At 38.7% G+C, this 26,326-nt stretch overlaps 1 protein-coding gene across 50 annotated transcripts in view; it reads left to right on the top strand.

Moving 5' to 3' along the window:
• The window catches only part of TRDN (triadin), a 1,346,604-nt gene that overhangs the window by 535,362 nt on the left and 784,916 nt on the right, over positions 1-26,326 (top strand). For 48 of the 50 annotated variants that reach the window (XM_073675989.1, XM_073675970.1, XM_073675994.1 and 45 more), the window contains 3 exons: positions 16,309-16,350; positions 22,377-22,403; positions 25,273-25,299. In XM_073675989.1, the coding sequence (XP_073532090.1) occupies positions 16,309-16,350; positions 22,377-22,403; positions 25,273-25,299 (96 nt within the window). The remainder of the gene's footprint in view (positions 1-16,308; positions 16,351-22,376; positions 22,404-25,272; positions 25,300-26,326) is intronic. The other 2 variants (XM_073675972.1, XM_073675967.1) reach the window with 1 other exon arrangement.

Raw genomic sequence — 26,326 nt, 5'->3', positions numbered from 1 at the left:
ATCGCTACTTTGATCAAGTAGGTGATTGTGGAGTCATATCAGATCCAGGATATCTCACCACCAGAAAAGTTGAAAGCACACTCTACTAGAGCCATGTCCGTCTCCTGGGCAGAGAAGGCTAACGCTTCCCTCGAGCATATATGTAGAGAAGCTAACTGGTCCTCGGTCCATACCTTCACCAAACATTACAAACTTAATTTAATGTCCATTAAGGACTTGGCCTTTGGGCGGAAAGTGATTCAGGCCATTGTCCCTCCCTGAGCATGAGTCTTTGCTTCTCCTCCTTTGGTGCTGTCGTATGGGGTTATTGGAGAAAATAGAATTAGACTTACCGGTAATTCGGTTTCTAATAACCCTCCACGACAGCACTGGTAATTCCCTCCCAGGCTTGGTTAGCCAATCATTTAATTTGAATAAGAATAAATATAATTTGAAGCATCCATACTTGTGTGGTCCTTTATAAAAACACTGGAGGGAGGATGAGGGAGGGGCTATTTGACCTCTTGTTTCCTGTCCCTATTAGGGTGGGGTGACATTCTCCTTTGGTGCTGTCGTGGAGGGTTATTAGAAACCAAATTACCGGTAAGTCTAATTCTATTTTTTCTCCCTGCCCTATTTTATACTGCTGGGCTCTAGTGCGCAGGCTACAGTGACTTCCGGTATGCACAACAATAAGGTTTGGTCCCCACTTCCTTCTGATAGTTAGCAACTATATTGTATATATATTACATATGCGTGGGATCTGCAGACCTAGACTGCACGTCACAAGCCACTGTGACATGCAGGAGAGGGGGGGGATATTTAAATGCCCTAATTAGAGGTCAATTTTACTTGTAGGACTGCTACTTCTAATAGGTGGTACTAGACACCCTTTTCTCTACTTTTGCAAAAAGGCTATTTGCATATTTTACCTCCCAGGAAGCACTGCATGACCTATACTTTTCTTTGTCACCCTGATTGTATTATTGAGAACAAAATTTTATTTGGCATAATTTAAAGGAAACCTGTTAGGTTAGCTCTACAGTGCATCAATGTAGAGTCGGCTGTCAGTCCGTGCTGACCGTGCTTACAACCGCAGCTTTCAGTGCTGTGAGTGGTGACTGTAATTGCTTCGGGCACGCCTGCATAACTGAAAGTCAGCGGCCCCCAGGAAAAAAAATTGTTCATTTTCTCCTGGGTTCTGAAATTTCAGTACAGTAGCCGTGCACCTTCATAACTCTATTAACTTGCAGATTAACCCTACATCTATAGGATATTATCATTATTGGACCTGACTGGTTCCCTTTAACATACTGCTTTAACAAGATACTTAGTAATCTATTAATGATTTTAAATGAAATGTTAACTGCTTCTGTTATCTGTAGATAATGTAATTGTTAGGGGTCTGTTTTGGAGATGAGTGGATTGATCCAGTGCGAATTGACTTTGAGTCAATTTTCCTGAAATTCATATGTCCCCACAAACTCAAACTGTTTGTGATTCGATTTACAAATGTTATAAAAATCTCCACATTTCAGAAAATTAAACACAACTGTCTAAAAAAAACCCCCTATTTTTGCACAGTTCTTTGTTCTAATGGTCCAAATTTACTCCTCTACACTTCACCAGCAAAGCTGACATCTGCCCCAAATAGCTATACATTTTTTATGGCACTTTTACAATCTAAGTAACCTAAAATATTTGCTAGTGCAGTGTGTTGTTAAATAGTCTTGAAATAAGCATTCCCATGAACACTCATTCTCGATAATTGTGCAGCATAAATGCATCTTAAAGAGATTGGTCACTTTTGGGGGCACTTTTTTTTAAAAAAAAATACATACATAAGTGAGCTAGTTCTGACATCCCAAAAGGACATTTTGTATGTTTTTTGTGAGTTGCTCTCAGCTGATTTGACTACAATAAAGTCAAATGTGCAAGTGTCTGTCAGAGGCCAAAGGATCAAAAAGGGTACCTTGGATAGACTTGGCACAAGCCACTCAATCTAGAAGATTCCAGAGGAACCCTGACTTTAACCTCTGTGCAGGGATCTGGTCTTACAAATGGGTCCACTGAATTGCTTTCACGGAAGGGCTGCTAGCCGGGGGAGCAAACCATAGGCAAGAGAGGTTGTCACATGGGATCAAAACTAAGGAGTCATGTCAGGGACAAAATCAGAAGTCAAGCGGGTGGTCAAAATACAAGCTGAAGTCAGACAACAGGATATATAAAATAGCATAAAGGGGGAAAGAGTGACCAGTTCTACAAGCCAGGAATGCTTGACATTTAGCTTTTCTTGCCGGGATATCACAATGTGTTACCTGAGTATCAAGGTGCAAAAAAATGACAAACTCCACTTTGCTACATCAGGTCACTGGGCAGGAAGAGGGAGGAGGTGTGCTGTCCCACACCTGTATTGTCACAGGTGTCATCTCATGTTATTTATATATAGTTGTTTTATTTCGTGTTTTCTCAAAATTATGTTTAGATTAATTTGATTTAAATAATAGACAAGTCACAAAATCATTTGATATCTACATCCTTAGTTATCATTAGAGATATAAAGATGTAAGTTAATTAGCTAACTCCCAGAATAAGCTGACCCAGAAACTCAGCACATTACTTAAAAGGGTATTCAATAAATCATGATCATATTGCAAATTAAAATAATTATACTTCCGTAATTACTTAGGTGAATGTTCTGTAGGGATATAAGAGAACAGTAAAACTCACACACATATTTTTGTAATATAAAAAAGAGATACCAATGATTACACAAAAGGAAACATAAAATATCTTATTTAAAGGGAGTCTGTCAGTTCGAACTGACTGTATAAAGCACCTAGCATTGTAGGAGATATAGCCTTATAAAAATTGCTCCTTTGGTCTTCTGATTGCTGTCTCTGGTCTACAGAAACTGAAGTTTAATTAAATATGCTAATTAGGGTTCTTTCTGCTCACTTGGTGTGGTCAAGAGGCTCAGAGTGGTGCATTGCGCTCTCTGGTTTTGCATGCCCACTGTCCTCACTTGTGATTGACTGCATTGATTAACCTGAGCTTTCTCTGCAGACAGCGCTAACTTCAGACACGATAGTGCAGTCAATCACTAATGTAGGAAGCGGATGCATGCAAAACCAGTGAGCGGAATGGTGCACTGTTGGCCATGCCAGGGGTTCACCAAGCACCCTAAGGCCATAATTACACATTGCTTTTTTGCTGCTTTTTTCCTACGGACAAAGCCTGATCTCTTGGCAGTAAAAAAAGCTGCAGTCAAAAAGCATTTTTTGCTGATTATTTTTTGCTGCATTTTTCAGGATCCCAAAGTTCAGCTTTGCTTCCACCACAGAAGCATGAACAATACAAGGTATTAGGTCACCAATGCAAGACGTACTGTATGTGAAACCATGAACATTTTGGGAAAAAAGGCCAATTTGATCAAATTATTTAGGGGAAAAAGCTTTTTATGTCTGAAAAATTAGTGACTATTCTGAGCAAAACAGCTGAATTTACATCAGAAGTGCAGCTATGAACTAAGGGGATATGAATACATGAAAAATGTGCACTTGCAAATGTAAAAATAGTAGGAGAAAGTGGAAGTTGTCATTGGCATTGTTTACTTAACACATTGGCAGAGCATTTAATTGGTGGGGCATTGCTTTCTTTAACACATCACTAATTTAATTAAACTGTACTTGGACTAGGGACAAACAAAATCACAAACAAATGAGTTTAACATCCTGTTGTACCTTTGCTTTCTTCACCAGAAATGCTTCAAAACCTGATAGCAGCGATTTTGCTGCGTTTTTGCACTAACTTATTACTTTTTATGGGTGAAAAATGCTGAAAGAATTGACATGCTGCAGCTTTAAAAAACGCTGCAGTTTTCCAATTCAGAGAAAAAAACAAGCGTGTGCATGAGATTTCTGAAATCTCATAGATTTTTCTGGTACTGTAAAAAGCAGCTTTTAAATTTTAATACAAAATGCAGCAAAAACGCAATTTGTGAATATAATCTAATAATTTTGTTAAAGTTCAGTTTCTTTCTGCAGAAAGAAGTTATTGATCAGAACTCTACAGGTGCAATATTTCTAAGGGCTATATCTTTCACAAGGATACGTACATATTGTATTTTTCAGACTATAAGACTCACAGGACCATAAGGTGCACCTTGGTTTTAGAGGAGGAAAATAAAAAAATTGAAGCAAAAAATGTGGTCTTGATGTACTGTTGTGGGGGGAGGGGTCTTCTGCTGACACTGATATAGGGGTAATGTCCCCCAATTCTATACTAATATCCCCCATCCTGGTATATATATGTCCTCATCCTGGTATATATGCCCCCCCACCCATCCTGATATATATATGTCCCCAACAAGGTATATATGATCCCCTTCCTGGTATATATGTCCCACAATCCAGGTATATATGAGCCCCAATCCAGGTATGTATGGCCCCCAATCAAAATATACATGGCCTCCAATTCAGTTATATATGGCCCCCAATCCAGGTTATACATGGCACCCCATCCACGTACACATGGCCCCCATCCTAATCCTGGTATGCATGGGCCCCCTCATCTCCATCCTGGTATACATGGCACCCCCATCCCCATCCTGGTATGCATGGTCCCCAACACGCTGCACACATAAAAAAAAAATAAACAATTCTACTCACCTTCCTGCCCTCTGCTCCAGCGCTGTGTCCTGTTCTGCAACTAGCAGCTGATCTTACTGTGTAAGCAGCCCATGACGTCACTGCTATGTGCCCTCACACGTTGATGTCAGCTGCCAGAATATTCCCAGCTCTCCCCACTGGGACTATTGGGTGGAGGGTAGTGAATATTCACTTTCTTTAATAGTGTCAGCAACCCACACAGACGGACACACACTAGGCCTCATCTTCACCCGACTCTGCTCCCTATCTAACCTCACAACCTCCCCCTTACCCTTATCTGACCACCATCTACTCACTTTCTCATCCCTGCCCTCCTCACCAGTCACCCATGTCCAGCAACTAGCACACCCCCACAGAAGCCTTGCACATCTGGACACTCACACACTCTGACTCTATTCTACCACTGACATCCATATCCTAACTTAACGACACAGACAGCGCCACTGCTTTCTACAACTCTCGCATCAGCTATTGACTCGGTGTCCCCTCTTATGCATGTTTGATCGCGACGAGTCAGTAGGCAACCCTGGCACAACAACCTCACTAAACAACTTTGGCAAGCATCCAGGGTTACGGAGCGGCATTGGAAGAAAACACATTCGCAAAATGACTTCACTGCATTCAAACAAGGAACACTCGCATTCAAATCTGCCCTTACCACTGTTAAACAGGCCTACTTCACAACCCTCATATCTTCCTTATCCTACAACCCCAAACAGTTATTCAACACTTTTAACTCTCTCCTCCGCTCTCCACTGCCCCCTCCGACTTCCGTCATCTCTGCTAAGGAGTTTGCCACACACTTCAAAAACAAGATTGACCAAACACGGCAAGTCTTTACTGTCCGACCACCACAACCCCTTTGTTTCCCAGTCCATTGCCCTTCCCCCGTAAGCTCTCTTTCCAACATCATGGAAGGAGACCTCACTCATCTCCTCTCCAAATCACACCTCACCACTTGTGCTCTTGAGCCCATCCCATCCCACCACCTCCCCAACATCACCCCCACACTCATCACATCCCTAACCCATCTCTACAACCTATCTCTAACTTCGGGTACCTTCCCTGCTGTCTTCAAACATGCCACAATCACGCCCATCCTCAAAAAGCCATCCCTCGACTCAACCACCTTGTCCAGCTGCCGCCCCATATCACTGCTCCCATTTGCCTCCAATCTTCTTGAGCAACACGTTCACGCTGATCTTTCCTCTCACTTCTCATCTAACTCTCTCTTCGACAACTGATAATCTGGCTTTCGCCCCCACCATTCCACCGAAACTTCCCTTACGAAAATTACTAATGACTTACTTACAGCCAAAACTAACAGACAATTCTCTGTACTCCTTCTTCTTGACCTGTCCTCTGCCTTTGACACAGTTGACCACTGCCTCCTACTACAGATCCTCTCTTCCTTTGGCATTAAAGACCTTGCCCTATCTTGGATCTCCTCATACCTTTCCATCTGCACATTTAGCGTCTCCCACTCCCACGCTACCTCCTCATCCCGCCCCCTCTCTGTTGGATTCCTTAAAGGCTCTGTCGTAGGACCCCTACTCTTCTCAATCTATACCCTTGGCCTAGGACAGCTCATAAAATCTTATGGCTTCCAATACCATCTGTATGCTGAAGACACCCAGATCTACCTCTCTGGCACAGATGTCACCTCTCTGCTGACCAGAATTCCAGCATGTCTATCAGCCATATACTCCTTCCTCTCCTCTCACTTCCTCAAGCTCAATGTGGACAAAACTGAACTCATCATCTTTCCCCCATCTCGCATATCTTCCCGACCTAATCTTTCTATCACAATAAATGACACCACACTTTCCCCAGTACCGGCAACCCACTGCCTCGGAGTAACCCTTGACTCTGCCCTGTCCTTCTAACCCCACATCCAAGCTCTCGCCACCTCCTGTCGCCTCCAGCTCAAAAATATTTCCAGAATCTGTCCTTTAATCAACCCTCAATCTACTAAACAGCTTGTGCATACCCTCATCATCTCCTGACTTGACTACTGCAACATTCCCCTCTGTGGCCTTCCTGCTAACACTCTCGCACTCTATCCTTAACTCTGCTGCGCGACTGGTTCATCTCTCGCCTCGCTACTCCTCCGCTACCCCCCTTTGCAAATCCCTTCAATGGCTCCCAATTGCCCAGCGTATCCAGTTCAAACTACTAACACAGACCTACAAAGCCATCCATAACCTTTCCTCTCCGTACATCTTTGAACTAATCTTCCGATATATTCACTCACGTAATCTCCGGTCCTCCCAAGACCTCCTTCTCTCATCCACATTTATTCATTCCTTACCCAATCGCCTTCAAGACTTCTCCCGAGTATCCCCCATCTTATGGAATTCTGTGCTTCAACATGACTGATCAGCCTCCACATTTGGATCCTTCAGACGGAACCTGAAAATCCATCTCTTCAAATAAGTCTAAAGCCTGCCATGATCTTGCTTGCTGCCACCTCACCAACACCGGAGCTACTGCAACCCGCCCCAACCTACTGTCTCCTTCCCCATTCCTGTAGAATTTAAGCCGGCAAGGGCAAGGTCCTCTTCCCTCTGTACCAGTCTATCATTGTTAGTTTGTTTACTGTAAGTGATATCTGTATTTGGTATGTAACCCATTTTTATGTACAGCACCATGGAATCAATGGCGCTATATAAATAAATAAATAAAAATACTATTAATAGTGGGCACAGTGTTAGCCGCCACAACTGCCTTTGTGACCCGCCACAGCAGGTTTATCCAGACTATAAGATGCACCCCCCACTTTCTTCCAAAATTTTGTAGAAAAAAAGTGCGTCTTGTAGTCCAAAAAATATGGTAGTTTATACTGTCAGTTTGGACAGACCAATCCTCTTGAGGAAGCAGTAGTATTAACTCCTTCATGACATATGACCTATTTTTACTTCATATGTTATGTACCTGACTTTGAAGCAGGCTCACGCACTGAGTCTGCATCTTTCCTAGCACATGATGACTAATTTAATCAGTCATCATGTGCCTTTAACAACTGCAGGTGGAGCGGTGCTCTGTCTTTAGCTGTTAACTAGTTAAATCCCGCTGTCAATCACTGAGAAAGGGATTTAACATATGCTAGCTGGAAACACGTCATTCATCCCACTCATTGGCACCCCTGTCATGTGATCGCAGGGTGCTGATGGGTTGTTAAGACAGCCGATGACCCCGAGCCTTTCCTTATGATCCTCCTGTGAATGCTGACTCGCGGTATAGGAGATTGTGATTTCTGCTATGCATAGCAGTCCTGATGCCAATCATTTACATATATACAACTTCCCACTTGCTTGTTTCCCCTTGTTTCCATCTATCTTAACCCTTATTTGGCTCTAGGAAGCAAGAGCTGTCAATAGAAGAGGGGAGGTGGAGATTGAAGGAAAACAAGCAGATGTGAAGGTTTATTTAAATGAATGGCCCCATTGTGAAGCACCGAGCACTTGTACTGGGTTTGAACAGTCATTCTGTGCTAATGAGTCCCTTTAATGTATAGTTCTCAAAGGCAATGTTCACAGTTTTTTGAGGCATTTGTAATAACAACTTCACAAATGAAAACTGCATCAGGAAAACAGTCATTTTTTGGGAGTTACTGGAGGAGAATTTTTTTCACAAAGCATTTCCTTCAGCAATTTTGAAGCATTTGGGAAATGTTTTTCCTGAAACAATTTTTTGAAGCATTTTTTTCCAACCTGGTGCTTTTCAAAACCCCTTCAGATTAAAAAAACATTTTAGAATCTTCTCGCATGAACAGCAAATTGGATATCCCATAAAAATAAATATGAAGAGTTTTTCAAGACATTTTAAGAATTTTTTTTATAAGGATTTAATAAGCTAATAGAGTTTATGGAGTTGTGTTTTCTGAACTAAAAAATATACTTAAGTGGAATTGCAAACGTCTTGCAAGATAGCAGTATTACTTTAACCCTTTCACCCCTGGCGATTTTCTGTTTTTTTTTTTATTTTCATTTTTTTCCTTCACTTCTTCCAAAAGCCACAACTTTTTTATTTTTCTGTCAATACAGCCATATGAGGGCTTTTTTGTAGGGATTTGTTGTACTTTTGAATTACCCCATTGATTTTACCACATAGTGTACTGAAAACCAGGAAAAACATCCCAAATGTGGTGGAATTGCTAAGAAAAAAGTGTAAATCCACAATCGTTTTTTAGTTTTTTTTTATTTACCATGTTTACTATATGGGAAAACTGACCTGGCAGTTTGATTCCTCAGGTCAATATGAGTATGCAGGCACCAAATATGTATAGTTTTCTTTTTTTTTTATTTAAGTGGTAAAAAAAAATTGGAAATTTGTATGAAATTTTTTTTTTTGCTTTTGTCGTCATTTTCCAAGACCAGTAATGTTTTAATTTTTCACACTATGGGGCTGGGCGAGGGTTCATTTTTTGCGCACTGTGCTGATGTTTTTACTGATACAATATTTTGATCTCTTGTTATTGCATTTTATTGCAATGTTTTTGTGACCAAAACTATTACATTTTGATAGATCGGACATTTCTGAACGCAGCGATACCAAATATGTGCATTTTTTATTATTATTATTGTTTCATGTTTAATGGCGCAAAAAAAGTGATTTGAACTTTTGTGTTTTTTTACTTTTACATATTTTTAAAAACTTTTTTTTTTACTTTATTTAATGGTCTTCTTAGGAGACTTAAAGCTGCGATCATCCGATCGCCTTGCATGTGCTATACATAGCAGTGCTTAGTGTTATCTAAGACAGATTAACTCTTTATGGGGAGAAAAAGAAAAAACTGCAATTATGCTATTTTTTTTTTAATTGTAACTTTTTTACTATTCACACACTGCACACATAAAGTATAATATTTATTCTTTGGATCATGCTGTTTATAAGAATACCAAGTTTATGTAGTTTTATTTATGTGTTATGACTTTTGTACAATAGATTCACTCTTTGTATAAAAAATGTGATTAGATGCGGCAATTCAGGTGCTTTGTCTGGTCTCTTCCCGATTGCCCTGGTGTGTTGGCAATCAGGGTAATGATAGTTGGGGTTTATGTAATCTGTGAATTGGCCAAAAACACAGCTGTCATCAACCTCTGGGGTTAGTAATGGAGAGGTGTCTATCAGACACCACTATTACTAACCCAATAATAAAAAGAAAGTATTATCAGCCTGGGAATGTCCATAGTTATTGGGCCCTTCCCAGTCTAAAAATACCAGCCTGCAGCCGCTCCAGAAGTGGTGCATCCCATTAGATGCCAAATTACAGGGGGCTGAATACAAATGTACATCACAGTCTTCAGATTTATATTTTTAAAATAATTCGAAACCATGTATCATTTCATGGACACTTCACAAATACTTGATATTCTGAGCTAGTATATCAGAAAAAAATTCAAATAAAATACATATAAGTTTGTGGGAGTAACATGAAAAAATGTAGAAAGGTTCACAGGTTAGTAATACTTCTTTTTACTTTCACAGTATTTATATATATATATATATATATATATATATATATATATATATATATATATATATATATACATATATACACACATAAATCTATATAATCGTTTTGGAGTTTGTCATATTTCAAGACTCTTTGTTACTTTAGTGTAGACAGAGTTGTATAAGGACTTATATTTTGTGAGTCAATTGCATTTTTCATAAGTGTCAATTTTGGATACATACATTGATCTTTATATCTTTATATATATTGATCTTTTTTTTCATTTTTTGTTTGTGAGGCTAGATGTGCAAAATCCAATAATTCTGGTATTGTTTTTCATATTATTTTCTTGGAATATGCACTATGCGTCATAAGTAAATTGTATATTTTTTATAGCATTCGTCCATATGATTACCATACCAGGCAGAAAAAGGGAAGATGGATGTTCTGCGCTGCTGGTGAGGATTCAAACGAAGATTCAATAAGATAAGGAAAGTAGCAATGTGGATTATTTTCAACGTGTTTCGAAGTCATCCAGCTCCTTCATAAGAAAGAACCACAACACTGCTACTTTTTTTTGTCTCATTGAATCTTCACTTGGATCCTCACCAGCAGCACAGAACAACCACCTTCCCTTTTTCTACCTGGTATTATATTGGTTTATTAACCTGAGATACTGCAGCAGCTGGTACTTTCTGCGTTTTAGATGTTGTGTATCACACAACTGAACCAGGTGAGCATTACCTTCTTACTTCTGTCACTGGCCGTCAGATATAACTCTATTGTACTTTTCTGCTCCTTGGTCACTCATCGATATGATTACAGGGGTATCCATCTTATAGAATTTTTTATACATTTTGCAACTTTTGCACAAGAAAATAACTGTTTTATGAAAATCTACTGTATATTTTTTTGTAATATGTTTTGAGAGTCTTAAAGTTTTAATTTTTTAGGTTACATAGATTTTCTTTTTGCTGAACAAGATGTAGATTTATTATTATTTTTATTATTTTTTATTATTAGTTTTATTAGTATTATTTTTACATACTTTTGATCCCTTTTCATTTGATTTTTCAAAAACAGCACTTCTGTCATAGTTTTTTATTTTTCATTGGCCTTTTCCATGTGGATAAAACAGTGATATATTGTTAAATTGCACAGCACTACAGATGTGCAATATGAAATATGTGACATTTTTAAGGTGTGTGTGTGTGTGTGTGTATATATATATATATATATACTACTCAAAAAAATAAAGGGAACACTTAAACAACAGAATATAACTCCAAGTAAACCAAACTTCTGTGAAATCAAACTGTCCACTTAGGAAGCAACACTAATTGACAATCAATTTTATATGCTGTTGTGCAAATGGAATACACAATAGATGGAAATTATTGGCAATTATCAAGACACCCTCAATAAACGAGTGGTTCCGCAGGTGGGGACCACAGACCACATCTCAGTGCCAATGCTCTCTGGCTGATGTTTTGGTCTCTTTTGAATGTTGGTTGTGCTTTCACACTCGTGGTAGCATGAGACGGACTCTACAACCCACAGAAGTTGCTCAGGTAGTGCAGCTCATCCAGGATGGCACATCAATGCGAGCTGTGGCAAGAAGGTTTGCTGTGTCTGTCAGCGTAGTGTCCAGAGGCTGGAGGCGCTACCAGGAGACAGGCCAGTACACCAGGAGACGTGGAGGGGGCCGTAGGAGGGCAACAACCCAGCAGCAGGACCGCTACCTCCGCCTTTGTGCAAGGAGTAACAGGAGGAGCATTGACAGAGGCCTGCAAAATGACCTCCAGCAGGCCACAAATGTGCATGTGTCTGCACAAACTGTTAGCAACCGACTCCATGAGGGTGGTTTGAGGGCCCGATGGCAGTGGGTCAGTAATGGTGTGGGGGTGGCATTTCTTTGGAGTGCCCCACAGCCCTCCATATGCTCGCCAGAGGGAGCCTGACTGCCATTAGGTACCGAGATGAGATCCTCAGACCCCTTGTGAGACCATATGCTGGTACAGGTGGCCCTTGGTTTCTCCTAATGCGGGACAATGCCAGACATCATGTGGCTGGAGTGTTTCAGCAGTTCCTGCAAGATGAAGGCATTGAAGCTATGGACTGGCCTACCCGTTCCCCAGACCTGAATCCGATTGAGCACATCTGGGACATCATGTCTCGCTCCATTCACCAACGTCACATTACACCACAGACTGTCCAGGAGTTGGCGGATGCTTTAGTCCAGGTCTGGGAGGAGGTTCCACAGGAGACCATCTGCAACCTTATCAGGAGCATGCCCAGGCGTTGTAGGCAGGTCATACAGGCACGTGGAGGCCACACACAATACTGAGCCTCATTTTGACTTGTTTTAAGGACATTACATCAAAGTTGGATCAGCCTGTAGTGTGTTTTTCCATTTTTATTTTGTATATACATTGCTCAAAAAAATAAAGGGAACAATCAAATAACACATCCTAGATCTGAATGAAATATTCTCATTAAATACTTTGTTCTGTACAAAGTTGAATGTGCTGACAACAAAATAACACAAATATCATCAATGGAAATCAAATTTATTAACCAATGGAGGCCTGGATTTGGAGTCACCCCCAAAGTTAAAGTGGAAAAACACACTACAGGCCACCCCACACCATTACTTACCCACTGCCAAACCGGTCATGCTGAAGGATGTTGCAGGCAGCAGATCGCTCTCCACGGCATCTCCAGACTCTGTCACGTCTGTCACATGTGCTCAGTGTGAACCTACTTTCATCTGTGAAGAGCACAGGGTGCCAGTGGCGACTTTGCCAATCCTGGTGTTCTGTGACAAATGCCAAGCGTCTTGCACGGTGTTGGGCTGTGAGCACAATCCCCATCTGTGGACATCGGGTCCTCATACCACCCTCATGGAGTTGGCTTCTAACAGTTTGTGCAGACACATGCACATTTGCGGCCTGCTGGAGGTCATTTTGCAGGGCTCTGGCAGTGCTCCTCCTGTTTCTCCTTGCACAAAGGCGGAGGTAGCGGTCCTGCTGCTGGGTTGTTGCACTCCTAAGGCCCCCTCCACATCTCCTGGTATCTGATCCATCCACTGTACACTGTGCTGACTGATACAGCTACCCTTCTTGCCACTGTTCGCACTGATGTGCAATCCTGGATGAACTGTACTACCTGAGTAACTTCTGTGGTTGTACTGTAGACACCACCTCATGCTACTGTACCTCTAGGGGTGAGAGCAATGGCAGTGGCAATGGTCTGTGGTCACCACCTGCAGAATCACTCCTTTATAAGGGGGTATCTTGTTAATTGCCTATCCTTTCTACCAGTTGTCTGTTTCATTTGCACAACAGTGGGGGAAATTGATTCAAAATCAGTGTTGCTTCATAAATGGACAGGTAGATTTCACAGAAGTGTTATTGACTTGGAGTTACATTGTGCTGTTTAAGTGTCCCCTTTATATTTTTGAGCAGTATATACAGTACAGACCAAAAGTTTGGACACACCTCTTGAAGCTCATCAAGAGAATGCCAAGAGTGTGCAAAGCAGTCATCAAAGCAAAAGGTGGCTACTTTGAAGAACCTAGAATATAAGACATATTTTCAGTTGTTTCCCACTTTTTTGTTAAGTATATAATTCCACATGTGTTAATTCATAGTTTTGATGGCTTCAGTGTGAATGTACAATTTTCATAGTCATGAAAATACAGAAAAATCTTTAAATGAGAAGGTGTGTCCAAACTTTTGGTCTGTACTGTATATTTGAAAAAAAGAGATTAACAACCTCATGCGCCAAAAGAATGGTACAGGTGCAGCTGCTGGTAGTGAGACAGGCTCTGTGTGATGGACCATCAGAAGAATAGATAAAGTGATGACAAAGTAAACTACCGTGCTACTCAAAATAAACTCAGTAAGATATAGAGCAGGGTGAACTGCAATCAAATATTTCAAGACATTTCGAGTAGCGAAGTAGTTTCCTTTGTCATCACTTATATATATACATATATATATATATATATATATATATATAAATAAATATATATACATATATATATATATTAATCTTTGTTTTATTAGGAAAACTGGGATTTTGGGGAAGATGTTTTTACTTAAAAAAACAAACAATCAAAAAAAACCACTTAATATAATTTTTTTGTAATTAATTGACATTACTTATTAGTCCCGCAAGGATTAAGTTCCTGTGATTGACTGGGTAACACACTGCTCTATTTAAGTTAAGCAGTGTATTACACTGTTCCATCAGTGTTTGACAGGTAGACTATCAGACCCCACCTCTAGCAGGATATGATTTGCTTTAATGTATAGCAGACAGGAGGGGGGTCTTGTCTGGCCTCCAGTTGCCACAGTGATGCAGTTGGGCCATTGGGCTGACAGAGGGAGAGCTCTCCATCTGTTAACGTCCTCATGTGCCACAATCACTATTTGTTAATGGGCAAGAAGAGGGTACTGTGAGATTCTAGCAGATAGATTTTTATTAATTTACTGTAGATATTTGCAAAAGATTTGGATTTCTTCCAGGGCATAATAATATTCACAAATAATTATGAATAATATTGTATATAAAATACTACAACTGCCTTTTTAAGTCAATTAATTAATTAAATAAATAGATTATTTCAGAATCAGGCTAGTTATCAAAAGTCTAGGATTTAATGAAGAGTAAGGGAGTGAGACCCAAGAGCAATTTGATAACATGTTTTTTAGAGCAAGCTAGGACATTTCCATAAATATTTATATATTTTAAAATCTACCTATAAATGGCAATGTTTGAAGGATGACATTTGTTTTGCCTACAAGCTATTTATTTTTCTCGGAGTCTGCTAGGCTGCTTTGAAGCTTCGGTTTAATAGGGTGTAGCTGATGTTGTTATGCATTAGAAAATCAGGCTTACACTATAGATCAGCTAGTTTAATTTGATTGCTGTGTAAACATACACCTCAGCATTAAAGGGATTATTCACTTCTTTCTTTTCTTGTAAAAAAAAATTGCCTATCAAGTTCTGAAAATAATAATAATAATTTATATTCACCTGCCAATTTCCTGCCATTACTCCATAGTACTGCTTACTGATTTTTAAGGTACCATCCTCTGGCGGAAATAGGCATTTGAGCACTGCAAGCAATCATTCGTCCAATGGTAAACAAGTTGATACCGTTCTGGACAGTCATTGGCTGCAGCATTCACATGTCTATGCAACCTGAACACAATGCATTGAGACCACACAGAGTTGTACCGCTAGAGTCAGTGATTGGCTTCAGTAGTTACATGCACGTGTGCGCCAAAAGAAGTAAAGTCTTAATGTCTTGAAATGTGATCTAGCAACAATTTTCTACTTTATTTTTTTCCATTTTCTACTGTAATCCTAAAAGTACCATAATAAATATAGTGGGGAAAAAAAGTATTTAGTCAGCCATCAATTGTGCAAGTTCTCCCACTTAAAAAGATGACAGAGGCCTGTAATTGACATCATAGGTAGACCTCAAGTATGACAGACAAAATGAGAAAACAAATCCTGAAAATCACATTGTCTGATTTGGAAAGAAATTTTTATCAAATTTTGGTGGAAAATAAGTATTTGGTCAAATACAAACAAGCAAGATTTCTGGCTCTCACAGACCGGTAACTTCTTCTTTAAGAGGCTCCTCTGTCCTCCACTCATTACCTGTAGTACTGGCACCTGTTTGAACTAGTTATCAGTATAAAAGACACCTGTCCGCATCCTCAAACAGTCACACTCCAAACTCCACTATGGTGAAAACCAAAGAGCTGTCGAAGGACACCAGAAACAAAATTGCAGCCCTGCACCAGGATGGGCAAACCTCCTTCCATCAGCAAGGACATTGAAGCTGAAACGTGGCTGGGTCTTTCAGCATGACAGTGATCATTGCCAACAAAGGATATATAACAAAGTATAGAGATGTACTTTTGAAATTGACCAAATACTTATTTTCCACCAAAATTTGAAAAAAAATTCTTTCCAAATCAGACAATGTGATTTTCAGGATTTGTTTTCTCATTTTGTGTCTCATAGTTGAGGTCTACCTATGATGTCAATTACAGGCCTCTCTCATCTTTTTAAGTGGGAGAACTTGCACAATTGGTGGCTGACTAAATACTTTTTTTCCACACTGTATTGTTCTATAAATTGATGATAGGATTTAATATACAAATTCTTTTTTGATTGTAGAACCAGAAGTAGCCAAAGTGGAGCCGTCTGTTACGAAAAAAGGTAAGGCTTAGCCATTGGACTTTGGAAAATTGGTCCAAAATAATAGTTTCCCGTTATCCCCTTTCCTTTGTAGCAAATTTATGCGGTTTCATTTTTTTCATCTCCTTTTTTAAATTGCCAAGACTTTTTTTATATTTGTACTGATATAGACAGATAAGTGCTTGTTTTTTTGTGGGATAGGTTGTAGTTTTAAATGACTGCATTTATTTTTCTATATATAGTGTAAAGGAACATAACAAAAATTCAAATACACTGAAAAAAACACAATTCCACCATAGTTTTTTTAAGGTTGTTTTTATTATGTTTATTATACAGAAAAAAAAACCTGGAAAAATGTTTTTCCTGGTCAGAACAATAACAGATATATCAAACATGTCTTGAATTTTACTATTTTAGTGGCTTAAAAAAAAACTTTGAAAAAATTGTTTGCAAAACTTTGAAAAAAATAAAAAAATAAAAATTAGTTTGTGCTGTCATTTTCCAAGCCAAGTGATTTTTTCTATATTACCTTCAATAGAGTGTGTGGAGACGTGTTTGTGGGACATACAATGCTTTGATCGCTTCTTATTGCTTTTTTTAGCCTCATTTCAGTGACTGAAAATACCCAATTGTGGTGTTTTGATTTCTTTCTCTCGTTACAGCATTTACTGAACAGGTTAATTAGCTTTATCTTTATGATAGATCAGACTTTTTTGGACCCAGTGATACCTAATATGTATTTGTTTATTTTTTACATATCTTTATTGTAAAAGAGTAAGCATCATTTTAAATTTTATTTCATAAATCAATAGTGCACATGAAAATAAGCAACTTTGTAATATATCTTATAAGAGAAATCTGCTTCTTTCTCCTCCTGCACTGATCTGTCATTCTCAAAATTCTCAATACACGTGTAAACTCTGTATTCAGTGAAGACAGATTTTTACAGGACTGAGATAAGAGATGATAGCTGCTACTAATAAGATTCTATGTAGACAAGAGGGGAATGGAGGTCCTCTACATCTAGCTCCTCCATCCTCCTCCTCTCTCCCCTTTACATAGAATCTGATTAGTAGCAACTCCCATTTCCTATCTCAGTAATATAATGATCTGTCTTCACTGAATACAGATTTCACCCTTGAATTAAAAAGCTTGAGAATTAATGATCAGTGCAGGAGGAAAAAGAAACTAATTTGTCTGATAAGATATACTGTATTACAAAGTTTCTTATTTTCAAGTGTATTTTTGATTTAAGAAATAAAAATTAAAACAACGGTTACTCTTTAAATGTGGAAAGAGGGAGTGATTAAAATTTTTTGTATACTTTTTAAACATATGTTTTAAAACCTTTTTTTTACTTTGTTAGTCCCCTTAGGACTCTTGAACCTGCGATTGTCTGATTGTTTGTACTATATACATCAAAACTATAATATTGCTTTATATAATGAAAACTATAGTCTTCTATGATGTCCAGTCACAAACTTGAGGGCCTCCGGCTGTCAAAGAAATCCATGGGCTCCTCTCTATCATGTTGCAGGGGAACTGATGGGAGCCAGAACTAATGTCCTTGCTGGATTTGGGACTTCAATGCTGCTGTTAATCACTGAGGTTAACAGTGACCAGAGGACACAGATCGCTGCTGTTAGAGGCAGATGCCGGCTATATAGTATAGCTGGCATCTGCCCTAATTGGAAGGGGCACTGTTGCTGAGCCCACTCCAAACTACTTCTCATGCTTCTTGACATACCGTAATACTACATCATGGAATGTGAAGGTGTTAAACTATTAAAGATATTATTTTCATTTTTATACTGGACATCAAACGTTGACTGCAAAAAGTTACCTTATTCTTTAAAACTTATACAACTTTTAAAAACTTATAAAACTTTTGCATTATTTGCAGAAAAAACTATCTAAACAGTTATTATTACAACATTATTATCCTCAAAGTAAAATAATTTTACATACTTTTACATGCACAAATGGAAAATTGTTGAAAATATGTTGTAAGTTATAATTTTTATAAGAAATTTCACTTGAAGGGGTATTCTCAAGTTGTCTGTTGAGCAGTTCAGAACAATGCAATCTTCTTACAGTTTCCTTACTTCTTGGTTTCTACCAGGACAGGCTCTTTTCCTTGAGTGACAGCTCTGGTGAATAGAATTGCAGTATTAGTAGAACTATAAAGCCCCACACAAGTTCTACTATTACACATGTAGCCATCAGTGAGTTTACACTGTTATTCCTGTATTTACGCATAGAAATAACAGGGCATTTGAACAACCACACAGCTCCAAATGGCAGGAGCAGACCTGCTGTTAAAACTAGACAATGTGAACTGAGGTCTAAGATGGCAGACATACAAGAAACAGAGGCATGTTCACACTAGCAAAAAAGAAGCAAGACAAAAATATATCTCATACCCTACCATAATTATATATAAATGTAAAGCAAAGTTGCATAATAAATATAGGGTACTTAGTGAACTATTTTTGATCAAAAAAAGTATACAAGCCGTCCCACCAGCGGCAAGGTGACCCTAAATTGGGACGGTACCTATACTGCCTATATTAAAAACCTTACTGTATATCAAAGTTGAAGTAATGCATATAAAAGGGTAGACAAATAGGACCGGGTCCCAACTCCAGACCACCTAGGCCCGTGGTAAGCTACATATATACCAATCAGCTCAACAAAGGGCATGCCACACCCTTAAATTGCACAGAATGCAAACAAGTCAAAAAACCAGACAATGTGAACTGAGGTCTAAGATGGCAGACATACAAGAAACAGAGGCATGTTCACACTAGCAAAAAAGAAGCAAGACAAAAATATATCTCATACCCTACCATAATTATATATAAATGTAAAGCAAAGTTGCATAATAAATATAGGGTACTTAGTGAACTATTTTTGATCAAAAAAAGTATACAAGCCGTCCCACCAGCGGCAAGGTGACCCTAAATTGGGACGGTACCTATACTGCCTATATTAAAAACCTTACTGTATATCAAAGTTGAAGTAATGCATATAAAAGTGTAGACAAATAGGACCGGGTCCCAACTCCAGACCACCTAGGCCCGTGGTAAGCTACATATATACCAATCAGCTCAACAAAGGGCATGCCACACCCTTAAATTGCACAGAATGCAAACAAGTCAAAAAACCAGACAATGTGAACTGAGGTCTAAGATGGCAGACATACAAGAAACAGAGGCATGTTCACACTAGCAAAAAAGAAGCAAGACAAAAATATATCTCATACCCTACCATAATTATATATAAATGTAAAGCAAAGTTGCATAATAAATATAGGGTACTTAGTGAACTATTTTTGATCAAAAAAAGTATACAAGCCGTCCCACCAGCGGCAAGGTGACCCTAAATTGGGACGGTACCTATACTGCCTATATTAAAAACCTTACTGTATATCAAAGTTGAAGTAATGCATATTAAAGGGTAGACAAATAGGACCGGGTCCCAACTCCAGACCACCTAGGCCCGTGGTAAGCTACATATATACCAATCAGCTCAACAAAGGGCATGCCACACCCTTAAATTGCACAGAATGCAAACAAGTCAAAAAACCAGACAATGTGAACTGAGGTCTAAGATGGCAGACATCCAAGAAACAGAGGCATGTTCACACTAGCAAAAAAGAAGCAAGACAAAAATATATCTCATACCCTACCATAATTATATATAAATGTAAAGCAAAGTTGCATAATAAATATACGGTACTTAGTGAACTATTTTTGATCAAAAAAAGTATACAAGCCGTCCCACCAGCGGCAAGGTGACCCTAAATTGGGACGGTACCTATACTGCCTATATTAAAAACCTTACTGTATATCAAAGTTGAAGTAATGCATATAAAAGGGTAGACAAATAGGACCGGGTCCCAACTCCAGACCACCTAGGCCCGTGGTAAGCTACATATATACCAATCAGCTCAACAAAGGGCATGCCACACCCTTAAATTGCACAGAATGCAAACAAGTCAAAAAACCAGACAATGTGAACTGAGGTCTAAGATGGCAGACATACAAGAAACAGAGGCATGTTCACACTAGCAAAAAAGAAGCAAGACAAAAATATATCTCATACCCTACCATAATTATATATAAATGTAAAGCAAAGTTGCATAATAAATATAGGGTACTTAGTGAACTATTTTTGATCAAAAAAAGTATACAAGCCGTCCCACCAGCGGCAAGGTGACCCTAAATTGGGACGGTACCTATACTGCCTATATTAAAAACCTTACTGTATATCAAAGTTGAAGTAATGCATATTAAAGGGTAGACAAATAGGACCGGGTCCCAACTCCAGACCACCTAGGCCTGTGGTAAGCTACATATATACCAATCAGCTCAACAAAGGGCATGCCACACCCTTAAATTGCACAGAATGCAAACAAGTCAAAAAACCAGACAATGTGAACTGAGGTCTAAGATGGCAGACATACAAGAAACAGAGGCATGTTCACACTAGCAAAAAAGAAGGAAGACAAAAATATATCTCATACCCTACCATAATTATATATAAATGTAAAGCAAAGTTGCATAATAAATATAGGGTACTTAGTGAACTATTTTTGATCAAAAAAAGTATACAAGCCGTCCCACCAGCGGCAAGGTGACCCTAAATTGGGACGGTACCTATACTGCCTATATTAAAAACCTTACTGTATAGGCAGTATAGGTACCGTCCCAATTTAGGGTCACCTTGCCGCTGGTGGGACGGCTTGTATACTTTTTTTGATCAAAAATAGTTCACTAAGTACCCTATATTTATTATGCAACTTTGCTTTACATTTATATATAATTATGGTAGGGTATGAGATATATTTTTGTCTTGCTTCTTTTTTGCTAGTGTGAACATGCCTCTGTTTCTTGTATGTCTGCCATCTTAGACCGCAGTTCACATTGTCTGGTTTTTTGACTTGTTTGCATTCTGTGCAATTTAAGGGTGTGGCATGCCCTTTGTTGAGCTGATTGGTATATATGTAGCTTACCACGGGCCTAGGTGGTCTGGAGTTGGGACCCGGTCCTATTTGTCTACCCTTTTATATGCATTACTTCAACTTTGATATACAGTAAGGTTTTTAATATAGGCAGTATAGGTACCGTCCCAATTTAGGGTCACCTTGCCGCTGGTGGGACGGCTTGTATACTTTTTTTGATCAAAAATAGTTCACTAAGTACCCTATATTTATTATGCAACTTTGCTTTACATTTATATATAATTATGGTAGGGTATGAGATATATTTTTGTCTTGCTTCTTTTTTGCTGCTGTTAAAACTGCCAGGCAGATGATTTATAACTATCTCTTCAGAAGATGGGAGGGAGTGGAGGGAGGTGAGCAGCTAACTGCTGTATAAAAATCAATGAGCTGGAAAGAGGTAGCTGGTATGTCAAGAGTTAACCTCTCTCCTGGAATGTAACTACTGGGCACTTTCAGCCAGACTCTAGAGGCCATCCTCCATGGAAATGAGCTGTACACTATAAAAGGTAAAATCTCTCATTGCAGGACAATGAAGGCAGATAAAAAAAGCAAGTCTTTTGCCAACTTGCTTATTTTCATGCTGTCTAATTATTAAAGCAATTTGAGAACTTGAGGACACTGTTTCAAGTCTCATAAGAAAGGAGAGGGGGAGAGAGGGTCAGTTAACCAGGTCTGCTGTTAGGAGAATCATTATGAGACATTGCATGGAGCTGCCTCGGTCGGAGCTGCAGAAGCCACAGGAAAAAAAAAAGGAATCCTCCAGGGATGAAGAGAGGGACCGTAAGTATTAAAACTTCACATTTATTAGCAAGTTAAGAGGAGTACGGCAACCTCATGTCACACAATAAACTAAGTGGGAAGTTTTAATACTTACCTCACTTCATCACCGGAGGATTGGTTTTTCTTTTCCTGTTTTAAGTTAGGTTTTAATTATAAAATGTATAGAGACAACCCAGTAAAAATCATTGTTCCTTCACTATTCTTAAAATAAAAAATAGTTACAGTAGTGTTTAAATTATAAAATGTTTTTTTTCTCCAGCAAAGGTTTTGAGAAGGAAGAAACAAAGTATGTCTTCAAAGTACAGTATATCAATATTCAGCTGTAAATTACCGCTGAATGCTTCCGCTTTACTAATGATGCTTTGCAGACTTAGCATCTTATTTTCTATCCTTTTAAATATGAGAATTATTTTTGCCCCTGACAATACAAGTCTGCATTCCATTAGCACTCACCATTGTGACTCTGTGTGACTGCAGACTTATGAATCCCCCCTGCGCACGCACTGTGAGGATTCGCCCAGAGCCAGAGGGTATGTATACGTTATACATACTCCCGGACAATGGGCGTGGCCTAGTTTCCATACAAGTGTATGAAGCATGGCCACGCCCACTAGATGGGCCCTAGCTGGGAGTATGTATAACACATACATCCCCTCCGTTCCTGGGTCAGAAACTGGCGAATCCCCACAGCACACAGTGCATGCGCTAGGGAGATTCATAAGTCTGTAGTCACACAGAGTGTCTGCAGAATTATCGATTTGGAACAGACAACCCCTTTAATAATGTTCAATTTAATGCTTGCCTCTATGACAGACATTCTGATATTTCCAGGACCTGCTAAGTTTAAGGCCTCATTCAAACACCCATGTTTAAACATTTTTATGTGAACAATTGGTATGACTGTCATCAGTGCTTTGGAACAGTGTGTCACAAGTATATGGTTTGTTTGTCCATTTTTACCATCAGTGCGTCATAAGTGTATGGTCCGTGTGCCCGTTTTTACCATCAGTGTATCATCAGTGTTTTTTATGGATGGATAAATAAATTACAAAGCTTCTCCTATCCTTTTAAGGCCACGGTCACACATTCAGCATGTAGTCAGTATTTTACTCCTGGTTTTGGCTTACAAATACTGATGTAAAATACTGATCAAATACTGAATGTGTGAACGTGGCACACAGATATGTACGTGTGTTCCACTGACCCACAGACTTGTATTGGCCCTTGCATGGACACACGGTCCATGTAAAATCATGGACATGTGAATAGCACTATAGAGTATAATGGGTGCATATTTTATCCATAAGAAAGGCTATAGCGTTTAAGTGCAACACAAACATCTGAATGAGGCCTTACAAAAAATCTATCCTACAAAAATTTTGAAAATTGATTTTAATTGACTGCATTCAAACCTTTTTGTTGACATGATATGTTGGGAAGATGTATATATTTGACGGAAGCCTATACAGTTTACTCTTGTACAATGTCATTCATCCCCATAAATTATCGTAGTAAAAAAAACTATACTGTATGAAATACTTTTTTTTTCCAGTAGTCTCTATGTAGCAAACATAGTCTTCTGTATTTTATTATACAGTTGACAAAGAGCTATGTTTTTTTTCATACCACCTTAATTGTGGCCAAAAATCACTTAGGTTAATTGAGCCTTAGAGCTTTTGACATATATGCATTATGTATGGACCAGTTGTAAGGCTTAAAGGGAACCTGTCACCAGAAATAACGCTGTTAACCTGCAGATATGTGCTTAATCTGCAGGTTAACAGCGTTATTATGCTGCCTGGCGCCTGCACGGAGCCTAATGCATTGGGGAGAAAGTTAACTTTATTTTCCCCACCAGAATTTGGTTTCAGTCATGGAGGCGGGGGCTGCAGTGGTTCAGTCACTTACAGAGTGGCGGTTGTAACCACAGTCCCGGCCCTGACTGACACTCCTGCTGCATTGGGACTCACCTGTTAGTAAAGACCGGGGGCGTGGTTACAATGGCCACTCTCTATTCTCAGAGCGGTGACTGAACAAGCGCCGCCCCTGCCTCCATGACTGAATACCAAATGCTGGCAGGGAGAATAAAGTTAATTTTCTCCCCACTGCACTCGGCTGCGTGAAGGCATCAGGCAGCATAAAAACACTGTTAACCTGCAGATTAACCGCTTATCTGCAGGATAACAGCGTTATTTCTGGTGACAGGTTCCCCTTAAATACAATGTGCGCGGAGCCTAAGAAATGTGTTTCTACTGCAGCGCTCCTTTAGTATTAGGCAAAAGCTACACGTTCACTCATAGCCACTGCTATTTTGCAGCACTATATGAGTGAATGGCACGTGTAGTACTGCAACAGCAACAAGAAAGTCATAAAAACTCCAACTGAGGTTCATTTTTACGACTTCATTGTCAGGGTCGCTGTACTGTAGGTGCCACAATGTGACACTATTCAATAGTATAGCATTTAGGCCACGTTCACACGTTCAGTATTTCGTTAGTATTTTACATCAGTATTTGTAAGCCAAAATCAGGAGTGGAACAATCAGAGGAAAAGTATAATAGAAACACGTCCCCACTGATGTAAAATACTGACCAAATACTGATTGTGTGAATATGGCCTGAGATGAAGCAGTGGCACCAGGCGAATATTGGTCATACGACAGCTATCGCCATGTAGCACCAGCCTAAACCACATTGTGCACTCGAGACCTTTATATTATTTTCAGCTTATTAAAATAAATTATATTTTCACTATTTTTGTATTCTGCAGAACCACAGAGAATAATATCTCAGTGAATGTAATTACAGAAATGCTTGTCTGCAAAGATAATTAAATGAAAAACTGACCATTTGTGATCCAGTTTGGCGAGCACATTTTGTAAAATGAGCTGCTGCTTATTTGGCCTTGATGGCATTGCTTACTGCTCTTTCAAAAAGCCTTAACCTGATCAAGTCGCAGAGAATATTTATATTCTTTTTTGTGATCAATACGCTTTTTATTGTACCCATAGCCCATGATAAACCATTTTCTTATCATCATAATATAATCATTTGTTTTTTATTTTCCATAAAAATGCAAACGTTTCTCATACTTTATGAATGAAGAATGAACTCATTGATCATTTATACTTAATTTATACTTCTCTTTTTCTACAGAAGAACCAAAACCCTCAGCAGTTAAAGGTAGGTACATTGTAATCTGAACATATGATACTGTGTTTATTAACATTGCTAATGTTACCAGCTCATTTTTAAAGCACAATGGATGCAGTAAAATCTAAACCAGAAAGACAATGGTGGAATCACGCTGTTTTGGATTTTTTTTCTCCTTTTCCAGTACATTATCTGACAAAAGGAATGTTATCATTCAAAACTTCAGCTCATTAAAACAAATGAGCCCTCATATGGCTATGTCAGTAGGAAAATAAATTGGAAGAAGGAGAGGTAATAACAAATGAAAAAAGAAAGGGTTAAAGGGAACCCATTAGTTTATAAAAAGTTATTTATCTGTTGTTCTAATGTTAATCTGCAGGTAAACACCATTTCAAACATATTCAGCTATTTAATTGGAGGTGCTGCCGCAAGGAGAAAATTAAGTTATAGTCTCAACATTCAAACTTTTTAAAATGTTGTGGAAGGAATCATTCAAATAATTTCTAAGCTCCTTAATATGTTCTTCAATGTGCATACAAATGAAGTAAAAAAATAGTAATGAATGATTTAACTCCTTCCTGGCTTGTCGATTATCCGTTTTTATACTTTCGGTTTTTTCCCCTTTATTCTCAGAGCAATAACTTTTTTAACCTTTTTTTCCATCAACATAGACATATGATGGCTTGTTTTTTGTAGCACAAGTTGTAATTTTTAATTGCACCAATAATTTTACCACTGAATGTTCTGGTAAATGGGAATAAAAATTCGAAGTAGGGTGAAATTGCGAAATAAATGCAATTCTGCAATTTTTAAGAGTTTTGTTTTTATGGTATTCATTGACTTGTCATCAAAATTCTCCAGGTCAGAATGTTTACATTGATACCAAACTTTTAAAGTTTTTTTAAGTGGTGAAAAAATTACAGAATTTCTTTAAAAATATATATATCACAGTGGGGGAAATAAGTATTTGATCCCTAACTGTTTTTGTAAGATTGACAACTGACAAAGACATGAACAGTCTATAATTTTAAGGGTAGGTTAATTTTAACATTGAGAG

Source organism: Phyllobates terribilis, unplaced genomic scaffold (assembly GCF_046119375.1).
Source record: "Phyllobates terribilis strain yellow unplaced genomic scaffold, ASM4611937v1 Scaffold_3__8_contigs__length_932513732, whole genome shotgun sequence".
In the NCBI taxonomy this organism is placed as follows: Eukaryota; Metazoa; Chordata; class Amphibia; order Anura; family Dendrobatidae; genus Phyllobates; species Phyllobates terribilis.
Note: the sequence above shows the minus strand (reverse complement) of the source record. Positions and strands in the feature narration are given on the sequence as shown.